The sequence below is a fragment of the Cyanistes caeruleus genome, chromosome 10 (genome assembly GCF_971803275.1).
Source record: "Cyanistes caeruleus chromosome 10, bCyaCae1.hap1.1, whole genome shotgun sequence".
Lineage (NCBI taxonomy): Eukaryota > Metazoa > Chordata > Aves > Passeriformes > Paridae > Cyanistes > Cyanistes caeruleus.
The window spans coordinates 16,244,606-16,267,604 of NC_141710.1; the positions used below are offsets into that span (position 1 = coordinate 16,244,606).

Sequence of the window (22,999 nt, forward strand, 5' to 3'; positions counted from 1 at the left end):
GCCCCGCCCCATGCGCACTCTGGCCCCGCCCCTTGCTGGCCCCGCCCACAGCCCCCCGCCCTTGTCACGGCCCCTGTCCCAAAACGCTGTCCCGTAGTGATCCCCTCCACCGCCCCCCCAGGCCCCACCTCAACACCCCCACAGTGACTTCCCCCAACCGAGTCACTCCAAACCCCCAACCCTCGGCCCTTCCGGGGTCTCCCCACTCTGGTACCTGGCACTATCCTCCCACTAGCGTCCTCCGAATTCGCCCCACTCCTCCCTGCACCCCAAAACCCGCCCCTACATCGCCAGGCGCCCCCTGTCCCCGACCTCCCAGTAGCCAACACCGTGATACCGACCGGGGCTCCCTCGGGAACTCCGGTGCAGCCCCCGCCGGTGCCCGCTCCCCCGCCCCGCGGCGCTGCCGGCCGGGCTCGGCTGCCCGCGCCAATTACCGGACAATCGGGGCCCCGGGGGCACCGTCCCCCCCTGCCCGCCGCCAGGGCTGGGATCTGCCCGGGCCCCGGGGTCCCACTGCCGCCGCCGCCCGGGGCGGCCGAGTGCCTCGCCAATTAGGTTAATGGGGTTGGCACCGGCACCGGGAGCGGGGGGCACGGTACGGCCGGGGGCGAACACCACTCCGGCCTCAAGTACCCGCGTGGGCGCCGGCTGCGGTCAGCAGACCGATTGGACCCCCACGTGTCACTGGTGGGGGGATCCGTGCGGGGACACCGGGACGGGGCGGGAGCCCGGTCCCCTGTGTGCACTGGTGTGTCCCCCGGCCCGGCCCCGCCGTCTCCCGTGGGGCAGAGGCGCAGCGTGCCCCCGCGGCCGAGGTGGGAGCCCGCGGGGCCGGGGCTTTCATCTGCGGCGGGCCTGTCGCCGTGCCAGCCGCGGGCAGCCCGCGCCTTTGATGTGCCACTGAAGCAGCATTGTCCGCGCCCCGCTGGCACCATCGCGGCCGGGAAGACCGGGGGGAGCGCGGGCACGGAGCCGCTCATGCCCCTAATGGGGACGAGCACCCCTCGGACTCGAAACGGGGATGGGGACACGGGCACCTGCTGCACTTAATGGGGACGGAGAGCGGGGCGTGGGTACCCCCTACGGAGTACAGAGATTGGAGCACGGGGCACCCCAGTGAATATGAGAACACGGACACCTACCCTTAGCAAGGACAGAGGTCTGGACACGGGCATCCATCTCTTCCCCCTAGCAAAGATGGGCGCCCCACAAATGGACATGGGACTCAGAAACCTCAGTCCCTTTTACAGGGACAGAGGTGGGGGCACGGGCATCTGCTGCGCCCCGAAGAGGTGATGGAGATGCAGCTGCACTCTTTCACTAGAGGAGCTGAGGTTGAGCTATTGGGCACAGGAGGGTGGCAACGGGGGCAGGACGGTGGCATGCCAAAATATGGTGCCAATGACCAGCTGAGCAGCAGGCACGGAGTAGACTGTCCTGCCGGGCTGGTGAGTGTAGCCCCCCCGTCCCTAGGGCCAAAGCTGCCCCCAGCCGGGGCCCGCTGCTGAGGAGAACAAGCAAGAAGGACAACCGGTGACACTGTCCCACCTGCCCCTCGCCCCTCGCCGGGGCACATCCTCCTTCCCGCACCCCAGGCAGGACAGGGGGTACTGCGGCGGGGGGCATCGGAGGGGTATCCCCGAGGGCAGCCGCTGCTCAGCACGGGTTTGTGCTGTGCACTTGCCAGGGGGGCGACCCGTTCAGCCAGGGTTAGGCTGGCACACAGAGCGGGGACCCCCCGCCCGGACCCCCCGCCCGGACACCCCCGCCTTCCCTTCCCCCGCCTTGTCCGCTCGGCCGCTCCCGGCCCGCTGCCCGCCTTTGAAAGCGCCGGCCGGGCTCCCACGCCCAGCCCGGGCCCCCCGCGCCCGCAGCCGCCGGTGCGTTCCCACCCGCCCGGGGCCCGCAGGAGGGAGGGTGGCGCGGCCGGGGCTTGGCGTGAAAATGATCAAGGGCCGCGGGCAGCGCCGGAGCGCAGCGCCCGTCTGATGCTGCCCGCCCGGAGGCCTCGTCGAACAAAGGCGGCATTGAGGCCCCGGCTGCGCCCCCCCCCACCCCCCCCGCGCCCCCCGCCCCGAGCTGGCATCTTGGCGCGACATTAATGAACTCGCCTGTTTGTGTTCCCCCGGCCCCTCTCTCCTCCCACCGCCCGGGGGGCACCGTATATATCCATCCCTCCTTGCCTGCCTCGGGCATTTCGGGGGTTCCCCCCGCCTGCCCCCCTTGCCCGCCCGGGGATGGAGCAAAGAGGGAAGAGGACACGGGACGCTCTTCTCGGGGCCCGGCTGGTCCCCCCCGTGCTTTTGCTGCCGCTGCTGCAGCTGGTGGGGGGGGCTCCCCTGGGCCAGAGGCTGTACCCCATGCCGGCCAGCATCCTGCAAGGTCAGTGGGGCACAGGAACGGGGTGTCTTTGCGGAAGAGTTTGGCTGGAGATGGGGTGGCTGTAGGAGACGGGACCCTTGGGTTCACCCTAGCGTGCCTGTGCTGCCTGGACTGGGTGTCAAGTGCCGCCAGTGGCACTAGGGGACACAGGGGATGCAGGGCGTGCTGTGGTTTATGCTCTGCGGCACCAACACTCCCCCTGGTCCTAGTAACTGTGCCAGTCCCAGGGGACCCTCTGCCACAGCATGGCCAGCAGGAAGGTGGCTCTGCGTGGGTACAGCTGGTCACAGGTAGGGGCACAGGGGGGGATGCACACATAGGGCAGTCACAGGGACACATGGGCTCGTGCAGGGACAGAAAGACAGGGGCACCGGTACACACAAGTGTGCACTCAAAAGTGTGCACAGAGGCACACCCGCCTGGGCTCACACCCTGTAACTGTGTACAACAGGCACACAGAACCCCGGGCAAACACCCAGGTGTGCATGTGCCAGTCCCAGCAGGGAAGTGACACCGGTGGCTGTCACTCTAGGTAATGTCAAGGGGTGACAGGCCATGCCCAGCCTGACACTCACCATGGCAATACCAGAGCACAGGCACCAGGCAGGCTGGGGGCATCCCATGGCTGTGGTGGGGGGCAGCGGGGGGGCTCTGGGGGTCTGAGCACCCTGTGTGTACCCATCAGCACTGTCAAGCCGGGGGACACTGGTGCTGGAGGCGGCACTGAGGAGCGCATTGCTGGCACTGGAGCGGGCACTGTCTGAGCAGCAGCGGCAGTGGGGTGCCTGCGGGCTCTGTGCCCCCTGCCTCTTCCCACCTTGCGCCAACACCACCGGCCACTGCCCACGTGAGTCATGACGCCACTGCCCTGCCCCCAGGACATCCTACCCAAATAGAAACCAGGATCCCCAGCTAAACACAGCCCAGGGGTCCTATCCAAAAACCATCCCATGCCCAGAAGATCTTACCAAAACCTGCATCCATGCCTGGAGGCTCTACCCAAATATTTATTTGGATGCCTAGATCATCCCCTAAAAATCCTATTAAAATGATACCCCAAGATCTTATCCAAACCGTACTCATCTCCTACAGGCTTAACCTACAGGCTTTTACCAAAACAGTGCCCAGACTCCTGAAACATATCCCTAACTGCTAATGACCCTTCCCAAACAGTTCCCATCATATCCAGATCTTACCAACCACCTGGAGCCCTATCCAAATCATTGCCTGATCCCTTGTGAACTTTTCTGATATTCACCCCAAAAGCATACCCCTGTACCCAGAAGACCTTAACAAACATGTTGACTCCACAGCCTATTATGCTCCCTTCCCACGCATCCCAAAGCAGAGACTGGGGTGGCCTGGGCAGAGGAGCACAGGGAGGACACAGTGATGCCCACAGCCCTGCTGTCCTTGCAGCTCCAGCTGTGCCTCCTGCCATGCCCCCCAGCTGCCAGGCCCTGCTGGCTGCCCAGGCGCTGCCCGAGCTGTCCCAGCGCAATCAGGCACTGAGCCAAGCCTGTGCCCCCTACCAGCGCCTGTGCCCGCCTGAGGGGGCCCTGCACACCTGCGCCCCACTCAGCACCCAGCTCTGCCGCCACCGCCTCCAGGAGTGCCGTGAGTGGGCACCTGCACCCCCCCAGCTCCTCCCAGAGATGGGAGAGCCTACAATAACAAATGGGGTATCCCCAGGGGAAGGGATACGGGGTATTGGGGTGACAGAGGGTGTTGGGATGGAGTGGGGAGATGGGGGTGGGAGTATGATGGGGGATCTCTGGTGGGATGGAAGGCTAGGAGATGGATCTGGGAAGGAAATTGGAGATTTGGGGGACAGAGGTATTTGGAGGGATGAGCAAATTGGGCTGGGACATTGAGGGGCAACGAAAAATCTGGTGGGAGAAGTGAGCAAGGGGAAACTGGGGAGACTGAGTCACTGGGGGTGATGAGCACTCCCTGGGGTGGTACAGGGGTGTTTGTTGGGGCCGATGGGGGTCTGGGGGCACTGAAAGGAACTAGGGCGATTTGAGGACAGCGGGGCTGTGGTGGTGCCATCGGGGGAGATTGCCCCCACATGCCATGACAGCCTATCCCTGCAGAGACGGTGGCCGCAGCCCCGAGTCCTGACGCGGCAGCGGAGGCGGCAATGCCAGGTGAGCCGGAGCGGCCCCGCCGTGCCCACGCCACCCCCTCCCCACCACGCCGGCGGGCGCCCCCGGCCCCCGGCTGCCCGCTGGGCCGGGGGGCAGAGGTTAGCGTCGGCAGCTGCCGGGCTGCGGGGTGCCCCCGGCCCTCCGCCCGCTCGCCTCCGTGAGCACGATGAGGCTTGACAGCGCGCCCGACGCGCCTCATCTCCCGCCACCCCCTCCACCTGCCACGGCCATCCCCGGCCACCCGCGCCCACCTGGGAGACGGCGTGTCCAGCAGCCCGCCTGCAGGACATCTGACATCAAAGTCATCCCGACTTTGTCCCCCAGGGAGCTGTGGGCGCCGCGGGATCACACAAGCCAACGCCACAGCCCCCCGAGGACGGATCATGGGCGGCAGCGTGGCCCCGCGGGGCGCCTGGCCCTGGCTGGTGTCGGTGCGGCTGCACGGGGAGCTGATGTGCGGAGGGGTGCTGGTGGGGCTCTCCTGGGTCCTCACGGCGGCACACTGCTTCGGCGGGTACGGTGGGAGCAGTGTGGCGATGATGTCCCTGCAGAGGCGGGCACGGGGAAGCACCATCACCCCTGTAACTGGCTGCCCCCCACCCCGCCAGGAACCGGAACGAGCTGGCCTGGACAGTGGTGGTGGGCGACTACGAGCTGGGCAAGCCGGGAGCGGGCAAGCGGGCAGTGCCCGTCCGGCGCATCCTGCCTCACCCTAAGGTCGGTGGAGGTGGGCAGCACCCACACCTCCTTGTGCACGCCCAGGGGCCCCCACTGACATCCCCGCGTCTCCTTCCAGTTTAATCCAAAGACGTTTCACGGGGACTTGGCGCTGCTGGAGCTGGCAGTGCCGCTGGCCCCATCATCCACGGTCAGCCCCGTGTGCCTTCCCAGCGGCCCCGCGGAGCCCAGCCCCGGCACCCCCTGCTACATCGCGGGCTGGGGTTCCCTCTACGAAGGTAAGGGACACCGTGGGGTGTGCCCCTCTGTGCCCTCTGGGGTGTCCAGCCCCAGCGCACCGAGGCAGAGCAAGGGGTGTGAAACAGAGGGAGATGGCCGGGCACAGGAGACCCTGTGACAGGTGCCTTGCCTGGCAGAGGGACCAGCAGCCGACGTGGTGATGGAGGCGCAGGTGCCCCTGCTCAGCCAGGAGACGTGCCGGGGTGCCCTGGGCAAGGACCTTCTCACCAGTGCCATGTTCTGTGCCGGGTATTTGTCTGGAGGCATCGACTCCTGCCAGGTACCACCGTGCCTGAGGGACTGTCAGCACCCCACTTCAAAAATCCCTCGCACAGTGCCGGGCTCGTACCGCAGGCCGTGAGTACGGCTGGAGTCCCAGCCCAGCCCAATGCACAGGCTTTTCCCCTGCAGGGCGACTCAGGGGGCCCGCTGGCGTGCGAGGACCCCACTTCGCACCACTTTGTCCTCTACGGTATCACCTCGTGGGGTGATGGCTGCGGTGAGCAGGGCAAACCAGGAGTCTACACCCGTGTCACTGCCTTCACGGACTGGCTGAGTCTCCAGATGGACTGTGAGTGCTGCTGGCTGCACCGCGGGGTCATGGAGATGCCCAGGGGGTTTTCAGCACTCATGGCAGCGCCGATTCTCTCACAGCTGCCCCTGGCAGCCGAGAACCGAGCTGCTTCGACCTGCTAGCCTTGGCACAGCTGCCCCCCGAGCAGCAGTCCCCAGAGCGCGCCCGTCTCTGCGCCTTCTACGCCGGGTCCTGTCGGGCGCCTCAGGGCCGGGCCACCTGTGCCCGCCTGGCCGAGGAGACCTGCCGTGCCAGAACGAGACGATGCGGTGAGCTGGGGGTCATGCCAGGGCTAGGGTGCAGGGAGGGACCCCATTTCTGACATGGGACCGGGGCCACATCTCTACCTCTGCACCCACAGAGCTGCACTCCTATGCCCAGACCTTGGTGGATCTCCTGCGCCGGGCTGGGGACTTCATCCGAAACCAGTTTGATTTCTCCTTTCTCACCCGCACTCTGCCTCAGCTCCTGGGCAAGATCTACGGGCACTTCTTCCCTCCCCGTGTCCGTAGGGATGCCCCAGGTACTCTCCCAGGCTGGACCAGCCCATGTCCATTTGGGGTCCCCTCAGTCTCCCCTATGCTGGTGGATGGAGCACCAGCCCCTTGCCATGGCTTCCCAAATAGGGCTCCTCTATCTCTTGTCCTGTCCTTTTCTTGTCCCTGCAGGCTTGGCTGTGGCACGGGGCCAATCCAGCCCCACAGCAATGGGACCCCAGAGACCCCCCAGCAGGTGAGGTGTGGTGGGCCACAGGGTGAAGGGCTAAAGAGGCTGGGGAGGTGGTTGAGATACTGGTGGGAACTGACTTGCCATTTTGGGGACAGCCTGAAGCATTTGGATCCTGTTCCTGCTGCAACCAGAGCATCCCCCCAGGGTGCCCAGGTGGGGTGAAGAAGGTGGGCACTGCCCACCCAGTCTGAGCTCACCCCATTGTGCTTCCAGGTGGGGGGACAGGCGGATGCCTCCCTTTGCAGAGCTTTTTGGGGTAGTGGGACCCCAGTTGCAGGACTGGGTGGAGGCTCTGAGGACCATGGCAGGGGGCAGCCATCTGGTGACAACACAGGACAGGGAGCAGCTCCCAGGGGAGATGCAGCTCTTCCTGCAGGTATGTGGGGAGGGACAGGCTGGGGGACCCCTGTCCTCCCGTGACTGGGCCACAAGGGACCAAACACCTTCAGTCCCCATGTCCCCTCCTGATATCCCTTGGTCCATTATCTTCTGTGCAGCCACAGAAGTGGCATCTCTCACTTTGCCACCACAGAAGGGGCATCTCACCATCCCCAGCTGAAACCAGTGCTCCCAAATCCAGCCAGTGCGGAGCCAGCCATGGGTCTGACCCTGCAGCTCAGGATCTGACCCGACACAGCCACAAAGCAGTTGCATGTCACCAATGCCCTGTGTGACACCAGCACACCCATGCTCTGCACTCTGCCACCATGCACGTGGCTGTGCCCATGGGTGCCTTGTGGGTGCCCCATCACCCATCCTGTCCCTCTCTTCCCTTTGTCAGAGTGAGGATGTGGTGGAGGAGATGGTGGCACAGGGACGAGCCTTCCTCACCCAGCTGCGGGCAGAGTTGGACCTTGGCACCACCCCGAAAGCCATGGAGCCACAACGGGCATCTGGAGAGCTGGCAGGGACCCCCGTGCCAAGCCATGAACCCCGTGAGCCTGGAGGGACTGGGGGAAATGGGGCAGCAGGGTGTCCATCCACAGGCCAGCTCTGTGTCTGGGCAGTGCCCACTGGGGTTTTACACCTCTCTCGGTGGCAGGGTCTGCACTGAGGGAGAAACGTGAACTGGTGCCCATGGAGCTGCCCAGGGTGGAGGAGGAAGAGGAGGAGGAGGCAGGTGTGGGCAGAGGTAAGCTCCCACAGACCCTATGGGGTGCTAGGTATCCCCATGGGGACAGTGACAAGCCCAGCCTTACACCCCTGTCTCAGGGCTGTCCTGTTTCAGTGGGACAGTCTTTTGCTGTATTCCCTGCCCTCTGCCCATGCCCCTCTGGCGTCCCCAGAGCAAGGGTGCTCCTCCCTGTGTGGGGAGCAGCACGGTGCCCCCACGATTGATCCCTGATGTCCCCTCCATGTCTCTCCTGCCCGTCCCAGGGGCTGCAGCCTGTCCTGGCCTCAACGAGTCGGCAGTGCGGGTGGGCGCTGTGCGGGACCTGTATGCCTGGGTGCTGCGGGTGCCCGAGGCAGACCTGGCCATGACCTTCCAAGAGGTGAGTGCCCCATCCAGCCACTCTGAGCCATGCATCCTGGCAGCCAGGCAATGCCATCCCCCAGCCTGACACTGTCCTGCTCTACCCTTGGCTCCCCTGGGACTCACGGTACTGTTGTCTCCCCACAGATCCTGGTGGACTTGGGCTCCAAAAACACCCAGGGACTGTACCGGGCACAGGTTCGGGCCACTGTAGGGGGGCGCCCCACAGCCTTCACTGGTCTCGTGGGGCTGGAGAATGATTCACTGGCCCGTAGCATGCCTGGCCTTGTTGCTCTGGCACTAGAAGTGCTGAAAACCTAATGGTGCCCCTGGAGCAGTGTGCCAGCATGGGGAGAGGACACCAGGGCAGGTGTCTCTTTTGTCCTTCAAACACACTCCACTCCCCGTCTCAGGCTCTTCCACCCTTTTATCTCCAATTGTACCTCAGTCTCTCTTCCCACCAGCACTTCCTTCCCCAGGGCGATACGGCCCTGGTGAGTACCTGAAGTACCTCAGCCAGGAATCACAGTCCTCCTCTCCCCTGGGACCCCCACCTTGGCAAGACCACTCCCACCCCATCTTCCCCAGAGGCACCTGAGCTGTTATTTATTTGTACAGAGAAGGTTTATTTTTCAATAAAGAAGGGTTCTATTTTCCAGTAGCTGGTGAATGTGAAGTGAGTGCTATGTCACCCAGTGCTGCTGAAGTGGGTGACAATGGAGGCACTTTTCAGGGGAGCTATGACATCCCATTGCATACCCCTTCCCATCCCCCTGTACTCTGAAGTGATGCCTCCAGCCTTGGTTCCTGCTGTGTCCACCTTGGCACAGACTCCCCAGCCCCCTCCCTAGGGGTCAGACACCCCTCCTGCCCATGCAGCACCCACAGCACAGCACTGGTGCTCACCCCAGTGACACCCTCAGCACCCCACATGAGACCTCCCGATGCAGGGGCTGTGTGTGCACAGGGTCTATGATCAGTGGTGGGTGCCAGCCCTGTGCTTGGGCATCAGTGGGGACCCTGCTGTGGGGACCCTGCTGTGGGGACCCTGCCTCTCTGAGCAGCATCCCAGGACTGCTGAGCAGCAGGAAAGGGACTGCTGCTCCCTGTGCCCAGCAGTGCCTGTGCTGGGGTGCCTAGATTCAGGGTGATGGGCTGACACCTGTGGGGCTGGCAAGACCAGCTGTGCCTGCCCATCTTGCCTTTCCTGCACGTGGCGGTGCCGGAAGAGAGGGGTTGGAGCGGCTCTCTGGTGCCGGTACCCTTCCCCCTCAGCACCTGGCACCATCCATCTCCCACTCCCTCCGGCAGCCGGACATCCGCTCAGCCAGGCCAGGCAGGGAAGCAGCCAGGGCCTGGCACGGCGTGAGGGCACCGTGGGCACCACATGGGGAATCTGCTGCTGGCCCTGCTCGGGGCACTGATGCTTTCGGGTGAGCAGGGTCTGGGTCATGGGGTGCCCTGTTGCTCTGCTGCATGGGGTGCCAATGGGTTATGGGTCCCCTCGGTGGGGCTGGTGGGGGATGATGGTGGGAGGGTCCAAACTGGGCACTAGGGTCCCCAGGGCTGCATTTTGGGTTTTACCTGGCAGAGTCTGCTCACTGCGTGTCCTTTGTGCTTCTTTCGTGGCTGTGCCACCCAGAGCCATGTCCCTACCCAGGCTATGTGCTGCCAGTGCACAGTGTCATTGTATCCATGTGTCCCTGTAAGTGCCTGTCTGTCCCCATTCTATGACCATGTGTCCCTGCACACACTGGTCCATGTGTGTTCTGTATGTAAAGCCACCTGTGTGCACAGCTCCACCATGTCTGTATCCAGATGTCTCGTGTCTGTGTCCCTCTCTGTGCTGGGTTTCTATCTGTGTGTTGCTCTGTGTCTGTGCCCACGTCCTTGTCCCGTGACCATGTGTGACCATGTGCTCCCACACGTCTGTCATTCCTGCATGTCCATGTCTGGTCCCCTGTGCAGCACAGACATGCAGTGTCCTGGCCTGTTCCTCTCCCCTCTATTCTTATACCACCCTGCCCTTGCCAAGCATCCTTAGGGGGGTGGCACTGGGCCCAGTAACCTCTGAGCCCCCTGGTTTGCCTGACCCCAAACCCCCAGGTGGACTCTGTGTGAACCACGAGGAGAGGCTCATCCACCACCTGTTCGAAGAGAAGGGCTATGACAAAGAGTTGCGCCCTGTGGTCTCCACTGACGAGGTTGTAGATGTCTACCTGGCCCTCACCCTCTCCAACCTAATCTCACTGGTGAGCCCCAGTGGGGAGGGTCCACTGTGGGGTGCCCCCCAGCCATGCCTCCCCCCCATGTGAGGGAGGGTGCATGGGAGCGAACCCTGAGGCTGCTCTCCCAACCCTGGATGCTGAGGGTTTGGGGTCCTGGGCTGGGGGGACACCCTGGCATCTCACTGCCCCGTGTTTCTGTTTGCAGAAAGAGGTGGACGAGACACTCACCACCAACGTATGGCTCGAGCACGTGAGTAGGGACAGGTGTCACAGCATCAGTTGTGCCACGATAGGGTGGCCCAGCATGGTGAGGGGGTGAGCTGTGGATTCTCCCCTCCAGGGCTGGACTGATTACCGCCTGCAGTGGAACAAATCTGAGTTTGGGGGCGTTGAGGTGCTCCGCCTGCCACCAGACATGCTGTGGCTGCCAGAGATAGTCCTGGAGAACAAGTGAGCTGTGCCCTAATTTCCCCTCCCAATCCTTCTGCACTGTTCCCAGTGCATGTCCAGGACTCTCCTGGGCCCTTCCCAACAGTGCCATAACCTTGTCTCCCTCTTGGCACAGCAATGATGGGCTCTTCGAGGTTGCCTACTACTGCAACGTCCTCATCTACGACACGGGCTATGTCTACTGGCTGCCACCTGCCATCTTCCGCAGCACCTGCCTCATCAACGTTGATTTCTTCCCCTTCGACTGGCAGAACTGCTCCCTCAGATTCAGGTGCTGGCTGGCTGGGTCAGGGTGGCCATGTCATGCCTGGGTGCCTGCTGCTGCCAGCACCTCCCCTTGCTGTTGAGGTGCAGCGAGGTGGGGGTCTGTAGATGACTTGGTGGCCTAAGTCCATCATGCTGGAGGTCAGGGGGGGTTGGGTGGGGGGTATCCAGCAGCCCCTCACTGTCTGTCCCCCCGGCTGTGGTCCAGGTCGCTGGCATACAGTGCCCTGGAGATCAACATGCACTTGAAGACAGACAGTGACCCAGACACAGGGAAGTCTTACCCAGTGGAGTGGATCATCATTGACCCTGAAGGCTTCACAGGTAATGCTGGTGCTCTCTGCCATGTCCTGTGGCAATGGGACACCCTGTAAAGAGGGGGACAGTGGTGAGGGGACGCTTTGGAGCTGGGGTGCACTGCCATAGAGAAAGTTCACTACTGGGGGCTTTGGCATCCTGGCACTCACTCCACCTTGGAATGCTATCCACACCCTGGTGGGGGAGGCTGGTGCTAGTGAACCTGGTGAGGATGGTCATGGCAGGTGTCCCCCATGCTGTATGCTGTCCCCTGTGCCCTGGCAGAGAATGGGGAATGGGAAATCATCCACCGCCCAGCCCGTAAAAACATCTACCCTGACATTCCCCTGGACACCAGTGAGCACCAGGACATCACCTTCTACCTCATCATCAAGCGCAAACCGCTCTTCTATGTCATCAACATCGTCATACCCTGCATCCTCATCGCCTTCATGGTCATCCTTGTCTTCTACCTGCCTGCTGACAGTGAGTGAGCCCTGTGGCATGTGTGCTAGTAATGGGAGTCACATCCATGGGGCACCTCCGTGTCCCACAGCTGCACCAGGTCCTGGGGCACAGCAACACCCTAATGCCCAGCATGAGGACATCCTGGAACTGGAATATCCCCATGCAGAACACCATCACCCAGGCCAGGTACCCTGGCAGAGGTGCACTTGGGCATAGGATATCCCACATGGGACCCCAGGGTATTCCCACAACAGAAAACCCCTATATGGGGCACTGTATCATGGGACACTGGAAGAGCAAACCCTGTACTGGGGGTTCTGCTAGAGGTACGTGGGGCAATTTTTTCCCTGAGCTCACCTGTTCTTCAGGTGGTGAGAAGATGACCCTGGTAATCTCAGTGCTCCTGGCCCAGTCTGTCTTCCTCCTGCTGATCTCCCAGCGCCTGCCTGCCACTTCCCATGCCATCCCCCTCATCGGAAAGTGAGTTCTGGGCACCATTGAGTGCAGCGGGGACATTGTGGAGTCCCTTGGTGCCAGAGGGCAGCTCTGCCTGTGCCCAGACCCTGTGGCAATGCTGGCTCCAAGACCATGCTCCCTACCAGGTATCTGCTTTTTATCATGCTTCTGGTGACAGCCGTGGTGATCATCTCCGTCGTGGTGCTCAACTTCCACTTCCGCACCCCCAGCACCCACATCATGTCTGACTGGGTCAGAGAGGTGAGCGGGGTGTGGGCTGGGGTGGGTGCACTGGTGGGTACAAGGGTCACGCTGTACCCCACAGAGGACATGGGGCAGCACAGCCCTGGCACTGCATCTGTGCCGGATGGATTCTGTGGGCAGAAAGTGGGGACAAGGTGGCAACACACTGGGGAGGTGGCCAAGGGACACGACACTCCCTATTGTGTCCCAGGTCTTCCTGGAGAGCCTGCCCCGGCTGCTGGGCATGACACAGCCATCCGAGAGCCCGGCAGGTGCCCCGTGCATCCGGCGCTGCAGCTCGGCCGGCTACATCGCCAAGGCGGAGGAATACTTCAGCGTCAAGTCCCGCAGCGAGCTCATGTTCGAGAAGCAGTCAGAGCGGCACGGGCTGACCAGCCGCATCACCCCTGCCCGTGAGCCACAGCCCCTGCGCAGGGACAGACGGAAGGGTGCAGGGATGGGGTCTGCAGGGCTGGCAGCTCTTCGAAGCCCATCTCACCACCCCCTCTCATCCCCAGGTTTGGTGCCGCTGGGCATGGACTCAGGCGAGGAGAAGCCCTATGAGCACATAAAACCTGTCATTGACAATGCAAACTACATCGTCAAGCACATGAGGGAAGAAAACAGCTACAATGAGGTGGGACCATGGGCACTGGGGGGGCAGGGGGGCTCCCTGTGCCCACTGTGCCCCCACACTGCCTGGCTCCTGGCTCTCTCCACAGGAGGTCGACAACTGGAACCGCGTGGCCCGGACCCTGGACCGCCTGTGCTTCTTCATCATCACCCCCACACTGGTGGTGGGCACCCTCTGGATCTTCCTCATGGGCATCTACAACCACCCACCACCACTGCCCTTTTCTGGAGACCCCTACGACTACCGGGAGGAGAACAAACGCTTCATCTAGAGGGGTGTGGGGATCCCATGGGCCAGCCTCTCCCCACCTGTCTTGGTTTGGGAAAATAAAGCTGAGTACTTCTTGCCATGGGACACTGAACTGGTGGCTGCCCTCAGTGGGCCCCACTGGGCACAATGCCCACCCTGAACACTGTGTGTGTCCTGGGGAGAGTGATGCCCACCCAGGGAACGGGTGTTGTTGGATGGACCTCAGCTGTGGCTGGAAGGGGTGATTGTCAGAGGGGATGTGGTGGTACTGGACCTGCTAGCCCTGTGGGCTGGACACTTGGGGCAGCATGGGCTGGGGAAAGAGTTGCCCCCCCCAGCATGGCACCATCCCCTGAAGACCCACTGCAGTTGGCAGAGATGCCATCAGTTCCCACATTTTCCCCTTGCCCCCATGATCCCCCAGCTAGACTCACAGTGTCCCCCCAGCACACCCCATCCCACAATGCAAGGCTGGGGGCCCAGAGAGGTGTCTCCTTCCCCAGGTCAGCAGTGGGATGCCAGGGCTCTGGTTTCAGGGGACGCAGCTGACGTCCCCCCACCGGCAGTGGCCCATCCTCTGACAGCTGTCACATCCTCTCCACTGAGCCAGGAATCTCACCATACCCACATCCCCTCCTCCCCATGACCCTCCTACACAGAGGCTGGAAGGATTTGAACCCGCGGGGGGTGCATCACTCCCCAGGCTGATGGGATGGGACTTGCCTGCCCCTTCCCCACCCTATAGTCTGGGGGCAGCCACTGCCATGGCAGGGACAGGATGTGCTGGCAGGGGCCACCCCTTTGCCATAACCTGCAAGGAGATGCATCCCTTTGGGGGAGACACGGGGAACCCAAGGCACAGAGCTCATTTTGCCCCTTGCCCCAGTTCCAGCCTCTCCGGCACAAAACGCCAGAGGAGCTCCCCGGCAAAGCGGCATCGCCCCACCAGCGGGGGAAGTGGGTGGTCCCTCCCGGGCCCCCGTGGCTGTTGGCAACAGCTGACGGTGGCAGGGGACAGCTGTCCTGTCCCGGCGGGCGCCCGGCCCAGAACACATCGGCGCAGGGGGCCGAGCGGAGCCCCAGCCCTTGCGGCACCGCCATGCGTGGCCACGGCCTCCTCCTCGTCCTCTGCACCCTGGCAGGTAAGATCTGCCCGTCCACTCAGGCCTGGCTGACTGCCCCCCCCTTGGCACCAAGCTTTGTCACCCCTGGGAGCACAGCGCCAGGCACCGCCCCACCGGGCTGTCCCTGTGCTGGCAGCCCCCTGCCTCCGTGTCCTGCCCAGGAGAGGTCCCCGGGGGAGCTGGGTGAGGGCGGGGTGGGCACACAGCCCTGTCTGCCCGCGGGGCACGGACCGGACTGTCGGGGTCATGGGGCGCAGCGCACACACCCGCAGAACACACGCCTGGGCATCCCTTTCCCGCACACACACCCCTGTGCCTCCCCACTCAACATATCAGGTCTGGGGGCATCAGTGACCCCGCTGTCTTCCCCCGGGGTGTCCCCACGGCGTGTGCCCTCCCAGGTGTGGCCTGCAGGAACCAGGAGGAGAAGCTGCTCCAGGACCTCATGTCCAACTACAATCGACAACTGCGCCCGGCCCGAGGGGATGAGATCATCGATGTCTCCCTCAAGCTCACCCTCACCAACCTCATCTCCCTGGTGAGAGATGCCCCCATGTACCACCAGTGGGACAGAATTTGCCCTCACATGTGGGGCAGAAGGCAGGGCACTAAAGCCATCTCTCTCCTTCCTTCCCTGCCAGAATGAAAGGGAGGAGACCCTCACCACCAATGTCTGGATCGAGATGGTGAGACCCCTCCCCTCTAGGCAGGATCAAGACCACCTGTTTGCATATCAGGGTGGCACCACATGAGGGGCTGGCACTGCAACGTGCACCTTCCTTTGTGGGCACCCCCAAATGAGCCCATTTTGCGAACAGCATAGCACAGGCAGCTCACAATCTCCTTCATCTTGGGGGGGCTCCATGACCCCTCCTCTTCATCTCTCCTTCTCCCAGCAATGGTCTGATTATCGCCTGAGCTGGGACCCTGAGAAATATGACAACATCCAGCTGCTGCGGGTGCCCTCCACCATGGTCTGGCTGCCAGACATTGTCCTGGAGAACAAGTAGGTGACAGGGCAATGGGGACATGTTCCCACACAGGGCTGGCAGCTGCCCCCTGGGCATCGTTTGGGACTGAGCCCATCCATCTTCCCCCAGCATCGACGGGACATTCGAAATCACCCTCTACACCAACGTGCTGGTGTCCCCTGATGGCAGCATCTACTGGCTGCCCCCTGCCATCTACCGCAGTGTCTGTGTCATCCACGTCACCTACTTCCCCTTTGACTGGCAGAACTGCACCATGGTCTTCCAGTGAGCATGGGCACCACAGCAGCTCCTCCTGGGACACAGGGATTAGCGTGGAATGCCCACCTTTGCCCCTGGGCAGATAAGTGCCACCTGCCTGTCCCCTGCCACTTGGCAGGAGGCACCATGGACAAGCCAAGCACCCTAATGAAGAGCTGGATGTGGCCAGCATGACCTAGTGCCACACTGGCATTTTTTGCCCATCCAGCTTGCTGCATGCCAGCCTGTGCCAGCACCTCATCTCTCCCCAGGTCCCAGACGTACAGTGCCAATGAAATCAACCTTCTGCTGACAGTGGAGGATGGCCAGACCATAGAGTGGATCTTCATTGACCCTGAGGCTTTCACAGGTAACACTGCAGCTACAGCCATGGCACAGGAGTGTCCCACCAGAGGGGACATCCAACAGGTCTGCTGCTGCATTGGTGGCTGCCCAAAGCAGGGCTGCAGGGACTATTAGCAGCTCCCACCATTACATGGGCACTTAAGCTATTAGTGGAAGTGGGAGTGTGGGAGAGATTTGTTTTTCTAACCCCCCCCGACTCGGGGCTCTTGCAGCCTGGCAGCTGCTGCCGGAGAGCACCGCTCCTGCAAGCTTGATTGATGCTGGGAACGTAGCTGTCATGGCCAAACAATGACGTTTTCCATCACATTTTAATTGCATATTGAAGGAACAAAATGCTTTTCGGGCAGCGAGATTTATTTTTTCATTACCGGCCTGAGTTGCGATCTTGACTGGGAAAAAATCTATCGCTCCCACGGAGAGCAGGGGAGAGCAGAGCGCTGTCACCCAGTGTCACGCTTGGCTTCTCTCTGTGACCCTACAGAAATGGGGAGATGGGGGGACCCCAGCCCCACAGCTCCCCACCCAGGGAGCCCCCAAGGGGTTAAAGGTGACCCGTATGTGCCCAGATGCCCCATCCAACTGCTTTTTGGGGTATATTGGGTTCCACAGTGCTCATCTCCCTCATGAGTGGTTCTAGCACTGTGGGCAGCCTGGGTGCCTTGTGGAGCCCATGCCAATCACCAATCCTCCCCTTCCTCCCTGGACTGGGGGACTGGAGGCCCAGTGCCCCCATGGGGACAGTGGGACTCACCTGGCACCATCACGATGCAGAGAATGGAGAATGGGCCATCAAGCACCGCCCCGCTCGGAAGATCATCAACGCAGACCATTTCACCCCAGATGACATCCAGTACCAGCAGATCATCTTCTACCTCATCATCCAGCGCAAGCCACTCTTCTACATCATCAACATCATCGTGCCCTGTGTCCTCATCTCTGCCATGGCTGTGCTTGTCTACTTCCTCCCTGCCAAAGGTACACTGGGACCGTGCCCACTGCAGGCATGGGGATGTGCAAAGGGACAGCAACACTCCAGGAAGGGCTCCTCGTCCCCTCTGTGCTTGGGGACCATCACTTCTCACCCAGTCTTGTAGTATTTGGATTGAGGGTAGTGTGTAAATTTCTAAGTATCCCATAGTTAATGCCTCAAGGCAGGACTTGTCTAATTCAGCTTTTGGGTGGGGGTCTTTTGCCTTAGGAGGGCAATGCCCACAGCACTGCTCTATGCCCAACTCTGCCTTTGCCTTTCCTTGGCAGCGGGTGGGCAGAAATGCACGGTCTCCATCAATGTTCTCCTGGCCCAGACTGTCTTCCTCTTCCTCATTGCCCAGAAGGTTCCTGAGACCTCCCAGGCTGTGCCTCTCATTGGGAAGTAAGTGACACATTGGGATAGGGGTGCCAGCAGGGTCTCGGGTGCTGTGGAGCAGCTAGTGGCCAGGGTCAGGACCGTGGTACAGAAAAAACCCTCAGCCCAGATGGGGCTGACAGAGGGCTACCACTTGCCCACGTTTCACTGCCAGTCACCAGCTTCCAGCCCAGGAAGGCACAGAGAAGGACCTTGCATGACCACAGCTTGTGACCCAGCAGCCCTACTGAGGTTCTGTTCCCCCTCCCCAGATACCTGACCTTCCTCATGGTGGTGACAGTGGTGATTGTGGTGAATGCTGTCATTGTCCTCAACGTCTCCCTGAGAACACCCAACACTCACTCCATGTCCCAGAGAGTGCGCCAGGTAGCTGCCATCATCCTCCTACCCTTTATATAGGGGGAGTGGGATGGGTATTTGGGGATCAAGGCCATGTCCCTGGCAGAGTAAGGTGGCAGGCATGCCTTCATCTGAGTGCAAGTCCTGGCACAAAGAGAAGGCCCCAGATGTCCCCAGTGGACCACACTGTGCCACCAAGCCACTCCCAACACTGGGGAGCAGCAGGTGCCAACATCCCAATAGTACCACGCTCCAAGCATTGCCAGGGAAACCAGTCACACCCATTGGGTGCTCTGGGAGGTGTGAGGGGGACAGATCCCCACAAGTGACACTGTGCCCAGGTGTTCCTGCACCTTCTGCCTCACTACCTGGGCATGGCCATGCCAGAGGAGACCTCAGGGCCTCAGCAAGCCACCCGCAGACGCAGCTCCCTGGGGCTTATGGTGAAAGCTGATGAGTACATGCTCTGGAAAGCCAGGACCGAGCTGCTCTTTGAGAAGCAGAAGGAGAGAGATGGGCTGATGAAAACTGTGCTGGAGAAGATTGGTGAGTGACCCCGGGGGGTTGGCACCTCCCTGTGAAGTTGGGCTTTGTGCCAGGTGGCTGAGCACTTGCTGGTGCCCGCTGTGCTGGCTCTGCTGCTCGTAGGACGTGGTCTGGAGAGTGGCAGTACCCAGGATTTCTGCCAGAGCCTGGAGGAGGCAGGTCCTGAGATCCGTGCCTGCGTGGATGCCTGCAACTACATCGCCAATGCCACGCGGGAGCAGAACGACTTCAGCAGCGTGAGTCAGGGCTGGGGGGAGAGGGATCTGTACAGGGGGCAGCAGGTGCAGCCCTCACCCTTCTTGTGCCACTGGCAGGAGAGCGAAGAGTGGATGATGGTGGGACAGGTGATCGACCGTGTCTGCTTCTTCATTATGGCCTCTCTCTTTGTGTGTGGCACTGTTGGAATCTTTCTTGTGGCTCATTTCAATCAGGCACCCCCCTTGCCCTTCCCTGGGGACCCCAAGCAGTACCTGCCACAGTGATGCTCACAGGTGCCCACCAGCCAAGTGGTGGAGATGGGGGAAGGAGGAACGTGGGGTGCTCATGCTGTGCTGAATGTGGAAATAAAGTCCCCAAGTCTTGCAAGGCTCCATGGCATCTCTGCTCCATGCCCACCCACCTCAGAGGCTGGTTGTACACCCTGTGCAGGCTGGCCACACACCTCTTAGCTGCACAGTCCTGTGAGATGAGACACGGGGAAACTGGACCAGAGTCAGACATCTAATGGGCCATGCAGCAGTGCTGTCAGCAAGAACCACATCACCCCACTGCAAATTTACAAATTCAAACCCAGGACAAATGGGAATACTGTCATCCCTGTCATGGCAGTGGGGCAGGAGTCACAGCTATAGCCACCCATTCTGGGGCAACAGCAGAGCCATGGATGGGATTGGTGGCAGCTAATTCTTCCCTCCATTTATACCCTGACTATGCATCTTGGGGACAGCTAAAGTGCTGTCCTTGATCCCTAGCAAGCAGCTTGAAGTGGAAACACTGGGCCACCAGGCACCCAAACACCTTCAGGGATATGTGCCCTGTGGCATCCATCCTGCTGGGAGCATCAGCACTACTCCCTCCCCCACCAGCCTTCCTTGCCCTATGGGATCATCTCTGTCAAGCGCAGCCCCTTCCCCCATCCCAGCAATGCTGCATCCCCCTGTGCCCTTCAGTGACCTCTGGGGCCCCCTGGCTTTGTCCGTGCTGGCAGGGGAGATGGGAGAGGTCAGCCTGGGAATGGTGGCAAGCAGCATCTGCTCTTCTGTGATCCAGCTCATGCCACCTGTGCCTGGCTCCAAGATCACAGGATCACAGGATTGTGCAGCAGCCTCACAGTCCCAGCACCTGCTGCCTCTGCTGCTGCTGGGAGAAAACCAGTTGATAACTGCCCACAACTGCCCCTGGCACTGCCTGACAGGGGTCTGGGCACTGTGGGCACAGATGGAGGAGGGAGGAACACACAGCAGCTGAGACATCACTTTTTGGACATCTGCATCCTGGTCATGGCCCAGAACCACTCGGGGCTGTGCCAGCCTACCCCTGTTTTCTGCAAGGTGCCCACAGCACCAGTGCCAGGTGAATATGGAGCTCGCAGCTGGCACCTTGAAGGAGGTGGGGATGGTGCTCACTGGTGCAGGCAGGGGTGCTCACAGGTCCTGCCCCCTGCCTGGGTCAGACCCTCCTGGCCCAGTGTCTCCAGCCCTGTGAGAGCCAGGAGCTGCCATAAGGTGCCCAAACCAGAGCACACGGCATGGCCAAAGCCCCCAGGCTCTCCGTCCCCAAGAAGATGCATAATTGATGAGCTCTGGTCTGTCTTTTCCTGGCTATTTCCCATTGATTACTGGGTGCCTATTGCCCTGCTGCCAGTCTCCAGGGTCAGGTACTATCACCTACTTCGTACCACTCCAGGGATGCTGCTTCTGCCAGTGACCTCAGGCTCCAGCATGTCCATACAGCACAAGTGGAAATGAGTGAGCTCCTCCAGCCTGCCAGGAGCTCGTGACAGAGATCCCACTCTCCACTATCACCAAGCAGTAGTTTTATGAGCCCTTAGGAGATCTCTGTGGTTTCTCATTCCAGAGACAAGAACAAAAACAAGAGCTGTACATCACAGATCGTGGGCAGCAGGTATGCCTTGCAGGATCTGGCAGGGGAATGCCTTACAGGTCACCCTCTGAGGTTATGGGGGGAGTGCAGTGAGAGGAAAATCCTCCTCAGCCCAGTATCAACCTCATGTGCCCACACTCCATCAAAAAGCACCAAGACAAGGCAACATCATCCTCCAACTGCTTCCCTCCACAGAGAACTCCTCTCTCTGTGGGCTGGGAAGAGCCATCAACCCCCATCAGACCAGCTGTAGCCAGAGACACCCAGGGCCCATGAGCCCACCACGACTCAGCATTCCCCTGGGAAAGAAGAACTTAAGGGAATGCTCTTCTTTGGGATCCAGGGCTCAAAGCTCTTCCAGTTCTCCCAAATGCCACTTTGCAGGGATTTAAAGTTCAAGGGTGTTCAAAGCCTTTGGGGTACGGAAAGGAGAAAAGGTCCTGAATCACTACAGATTTCGGGCTCCCGTGGCTGAAGGCTTCCTTCCTGAATGAAGAGGATCTGAAACTTCTTTCTAGAGCATGACAGAAGCTCCTTCCCTTCCCAAACAACCTCAAGCCTGTTTTTACCATTCTCATTAGCAGGACACAGTGGACCACAAAGCAAAAGTCCAGCTGAAAAACCAGTTTGGCTCCATCCCTCTTCAGGCTATAGAAGGCACCTAGTGCTTGGCACTGCTCAACCACTGCTTTTCTCCTGACCTCAGGAAAAGTAGCCTTAAAGAGGAAAACCTCCACACCCAGCCAGCTCACTCTCTTCAAGGCTGAGTAAGAGGAACCTCTGCTGAGTTCCTCTAAATCTCAACCATGGGGGCAGTGGGAGGAGAAGAACAGCTTCCCTGGGAAGGGCTCTTCCACAGCTCACTCACAAAGCGTATTTGAGGGCAAGCACAGCAGGACCGCAGCATTTTCAGATTTAATAGCAAGCCTGCACTCATCAGCACCAGCTTAGACAAGGGCCATCAGAGGCAAGAAGTGGGCGAGTACACAAAATAACAGAGGTGGACATGACGCACAGCTGGGCACAACAACAGGACTAAAGCCCTAAGTGATGTCATCTGCAAAAAGCTAAATGTGTTGTGAATAAAAGAAACCTGCAGCTAGTATTTCAGCCCTGCCTTGTAAGGCTATTTTTGCTTAGATTGCCAAAATGTAATTGCAACTAAATCCCCCCTAACAAACACTGGAGAGCAGCAGGGGAGAGTTGTATTTAAAAGGAATCTTAAGTAGCAGCTGTAGTAGTACCTGCCCACAGCAGGGAAAAAAAACTGTGTCTGGAAAAGCATTTGGTTGAGAGTTGGTGACAAACAAGTGCCAAAAGCAGGAACAGGACCATGGGTCTCAAGAAACACAGAGAGGGATGCCACTACAGCTTCAGGAACAGCCCTGCTCCCTGCCCAGCCAGGTGCTGACTGCCTGAGCACAGGGAGCACTTAGTCATGGCTTTGAGTGCAAGGAATGTTTCTAGAGACAGCCTAAAACTGTCACCCTCAACAAAGAAAACAAACTCTTCAGGAGATGGAGTATTTTAAACTGCTTTCTCTGCTGCTTTCAATCTAGACTTCCATAGTAAAACAAGGAATTTGCAATTGGAGTCATGAGGCTGAAGGTCTCCCAGGCCCCAAGGCTGGTAATTGTCCCAGACACGGGCTGCTGGTTCTGCAGTCACGAGCAGATTGGCCCAAGCAGCCTCTTCTCCTGGGGGACTGCACAAAGCACATGGGGCAGATGTGCCCCATCACTGGCCACAGCCTCCCCTCCTGGGCCCAAAGGCAAAGGCTCCATTAAAAATGAAAGGCAATTGTTCGATTCCCCAAGGAAAAGGAGAAAAGGCTGGAGCTGTTAATGAGTACAATTAGTGTTGTAGTCAAGCAGAATCAGAGGAAATAATTAGCTCCTATTGTTTCCCTGGCATCCAAATTGCAGCCGTGCTGGCTTTCCAGGCAACAACCCATCATTTGAGGCTCACCCCGAAGGACAGGGGGTCACTCCCAGCCCCTCTTCTGGTCACAGCTGTCACACAGCTATGAACAGCAGGCTGGGCCATTGCCCTCTTCTGCTACACCCACTGGGGGCCCACTTTCCCAGGTGGCCAGACTTGCAAACCCCAGTGCACACCAGAAGAAGGCTTGGTCCTGAATTAAGCCAGTGCTGCTGGCTGTCCATCTAGACAGAGTGAAGACAACTGACACCAAACATCTCTTTATCCTGGTTTAAGGGAAGCTCATGTCCCTCTCCGTAACAAACAGGGATGGGTACAAGGCACTACTAACCTGGGAGTATAAAGGAGAGGCAAAGATAAAGCAAGAAGCCTAGAGAAATACCACTCCACTGAATTTCAGACAGAGCCAAAAAATGAGAGACTGAGA

General features: G+C 60.4%; 3 protein-coding genes across 3 annotated transcripts; all 3 read left to right on the top strand.

Moving 5' to 3' along the window:
* Window positions 1–6,996: 6,996 nt before the first annotated feature.
* PRSS56 (serine protease 56) lies at window positions 6,997–8,927 on the top strand. Its single transcript, XM_023933271.2, has 5 exons — window positions 6,997–7,171; window positions 7,577–7,730; window positions 7,838–7,927; window positions 8,173–8,288; window positions 8,417–8,927. Exons 1-5 carry the CDS (start codon window positions 7,025–7,027, stop codon window positions 8,588–8,590), a joined length of 681 nt encoding a protein of 226 aa, XP_023789039.2. The 5' UTR covers window positions 6,997–7,024; the 3' UTR covers window positions 8,591–8,927.
* A 652-nt stretch (window positions 8,928–9,579) lies between these two features.
* CHRND (cholinergic receptor nicotinic delta subunit) lies at window positions 9,580–13,663 on the top strand. Its single transcript, XM_086843359.1, has 12 exons — window positions 9,580–9,702; window positions 10,376–10,521; window positions 10,703–10,747; window positions 10,838–10,947; window positions 11,063–11,218; window positions 11,420–11,535; window positions 11,794–11,994; window positions 12,345–12,456; window positions 12,579–12,693; window positions 12,887–13,088; window positions 13,194–13,312; window positions 13,398–13,663. The coding sequence occupies exons 1-12, from the start codon at window positions 9,657–9,659 to the stop codon at window positions 13,578–13,580; spliced, it is 1,551 nt and encodes a 516-aa protein (XP_086699485.1). The 5' UTR covers window positions 9,580–9,656; the 3' UTR covers window positions 13,581–13,663.
* An 884-nt stretch (window positions 13,664–14,547) lies between these two features.
* On the top strand, window positions 14,548–19,117 carry CHRNG (cholinergic receptor nicotinic gamma subunit). Its single transcript, XM_023932942.2, has 12 exons — window positions 14,548–14,700; window positions 15,084–15,220; window positions 15,324–15,368; window positions 15,579–15,688; window positions 15,783–15,938; window positions 16,184–16,281; window positions 17,049–17,252; window positions 17,535–17,649; window positions 17,895–18,009; window positions 18,324–18,528; window positions 18,631–18,764; window positions 18,843–19,117. The coding sequence occupies exons 1-12, from the start codon at window positions 14,658–14,660 to the stop codon at window positions 19,008–19,010; spliced, it is 1,530 nt and encodes a 509-aa protein (XP_023788710.1). The 5' UTR covers window positions 14,548–14,657; the 3' UTR covers window positions 19,011–19,117.
* The last annotated feature ends 3,882 nt before the right edge of the window (window positions 19,118–22,999 follow it).

Coding starts and splice junctions, on each gene's coding strand:
- CHRND (XM_086843359.1), top strand. CDS start 9,657: ATGGGGAATCTGCTGCTGGCCCTGCTCGGGGCACTGATGCTTTCGG. Junction 12,457..12,578: donor GCCATCCCCCTCATCGGAAA/GTGAGTTCTGGG, acceptor GCTCCCTACCAG/GTATCTGCTTTTTATCATGC. Junction 12,694..12,886: donor TGTCTGACTGGGTCAGAGAG/GTGAGCGGGGTG, acceptor ATTGTGTCCCAG/GTCTTCCTGGAGAGCCTGCC.
- PRSS56 (XM_023933271.2), top strand. CDS start 7,025: ATGCCTCCCTTTGCAGAGCTTTTTGGGGTAGTGGGACCCCAGTTGCAG. Junction 7,731..7,837: donor CGTGCCAAGCCATGAACCCC/GTGAGCCTGGAG, acceptor TCTCGGTGGCAG/GGTCTGCACTGAGGGAGAAA. Junction 7,928..8,172: donor GGAGGCAGGTGTGGGCAGAG/GTAAGCTCCCAC, acceptor TGCCCGTCCCAG/GGGCTGCAGCCTGTCCTGGC.
- CHRNG (XM_023932942.2), top strand. CDS start 14,658: ATGCGTGGCCACGGCCTCCTCCTCGTCCTCTGCACCCTGGCAG. Junction 15,221..15,323: donor TCACCAACCTCATCTCCCTG/GTGAGAGATGCC, acceptor CTTCCCTGCCAG/AATGAAAGGGAGGAGACCCT. Junction 18,010..18,323: donor TGTCCCAGAGAGTGCGCCAG/GTAGCTGCCATC, acceptor CACTGTGCCCAG/GTGTTCCTGCACCTTCTGCC.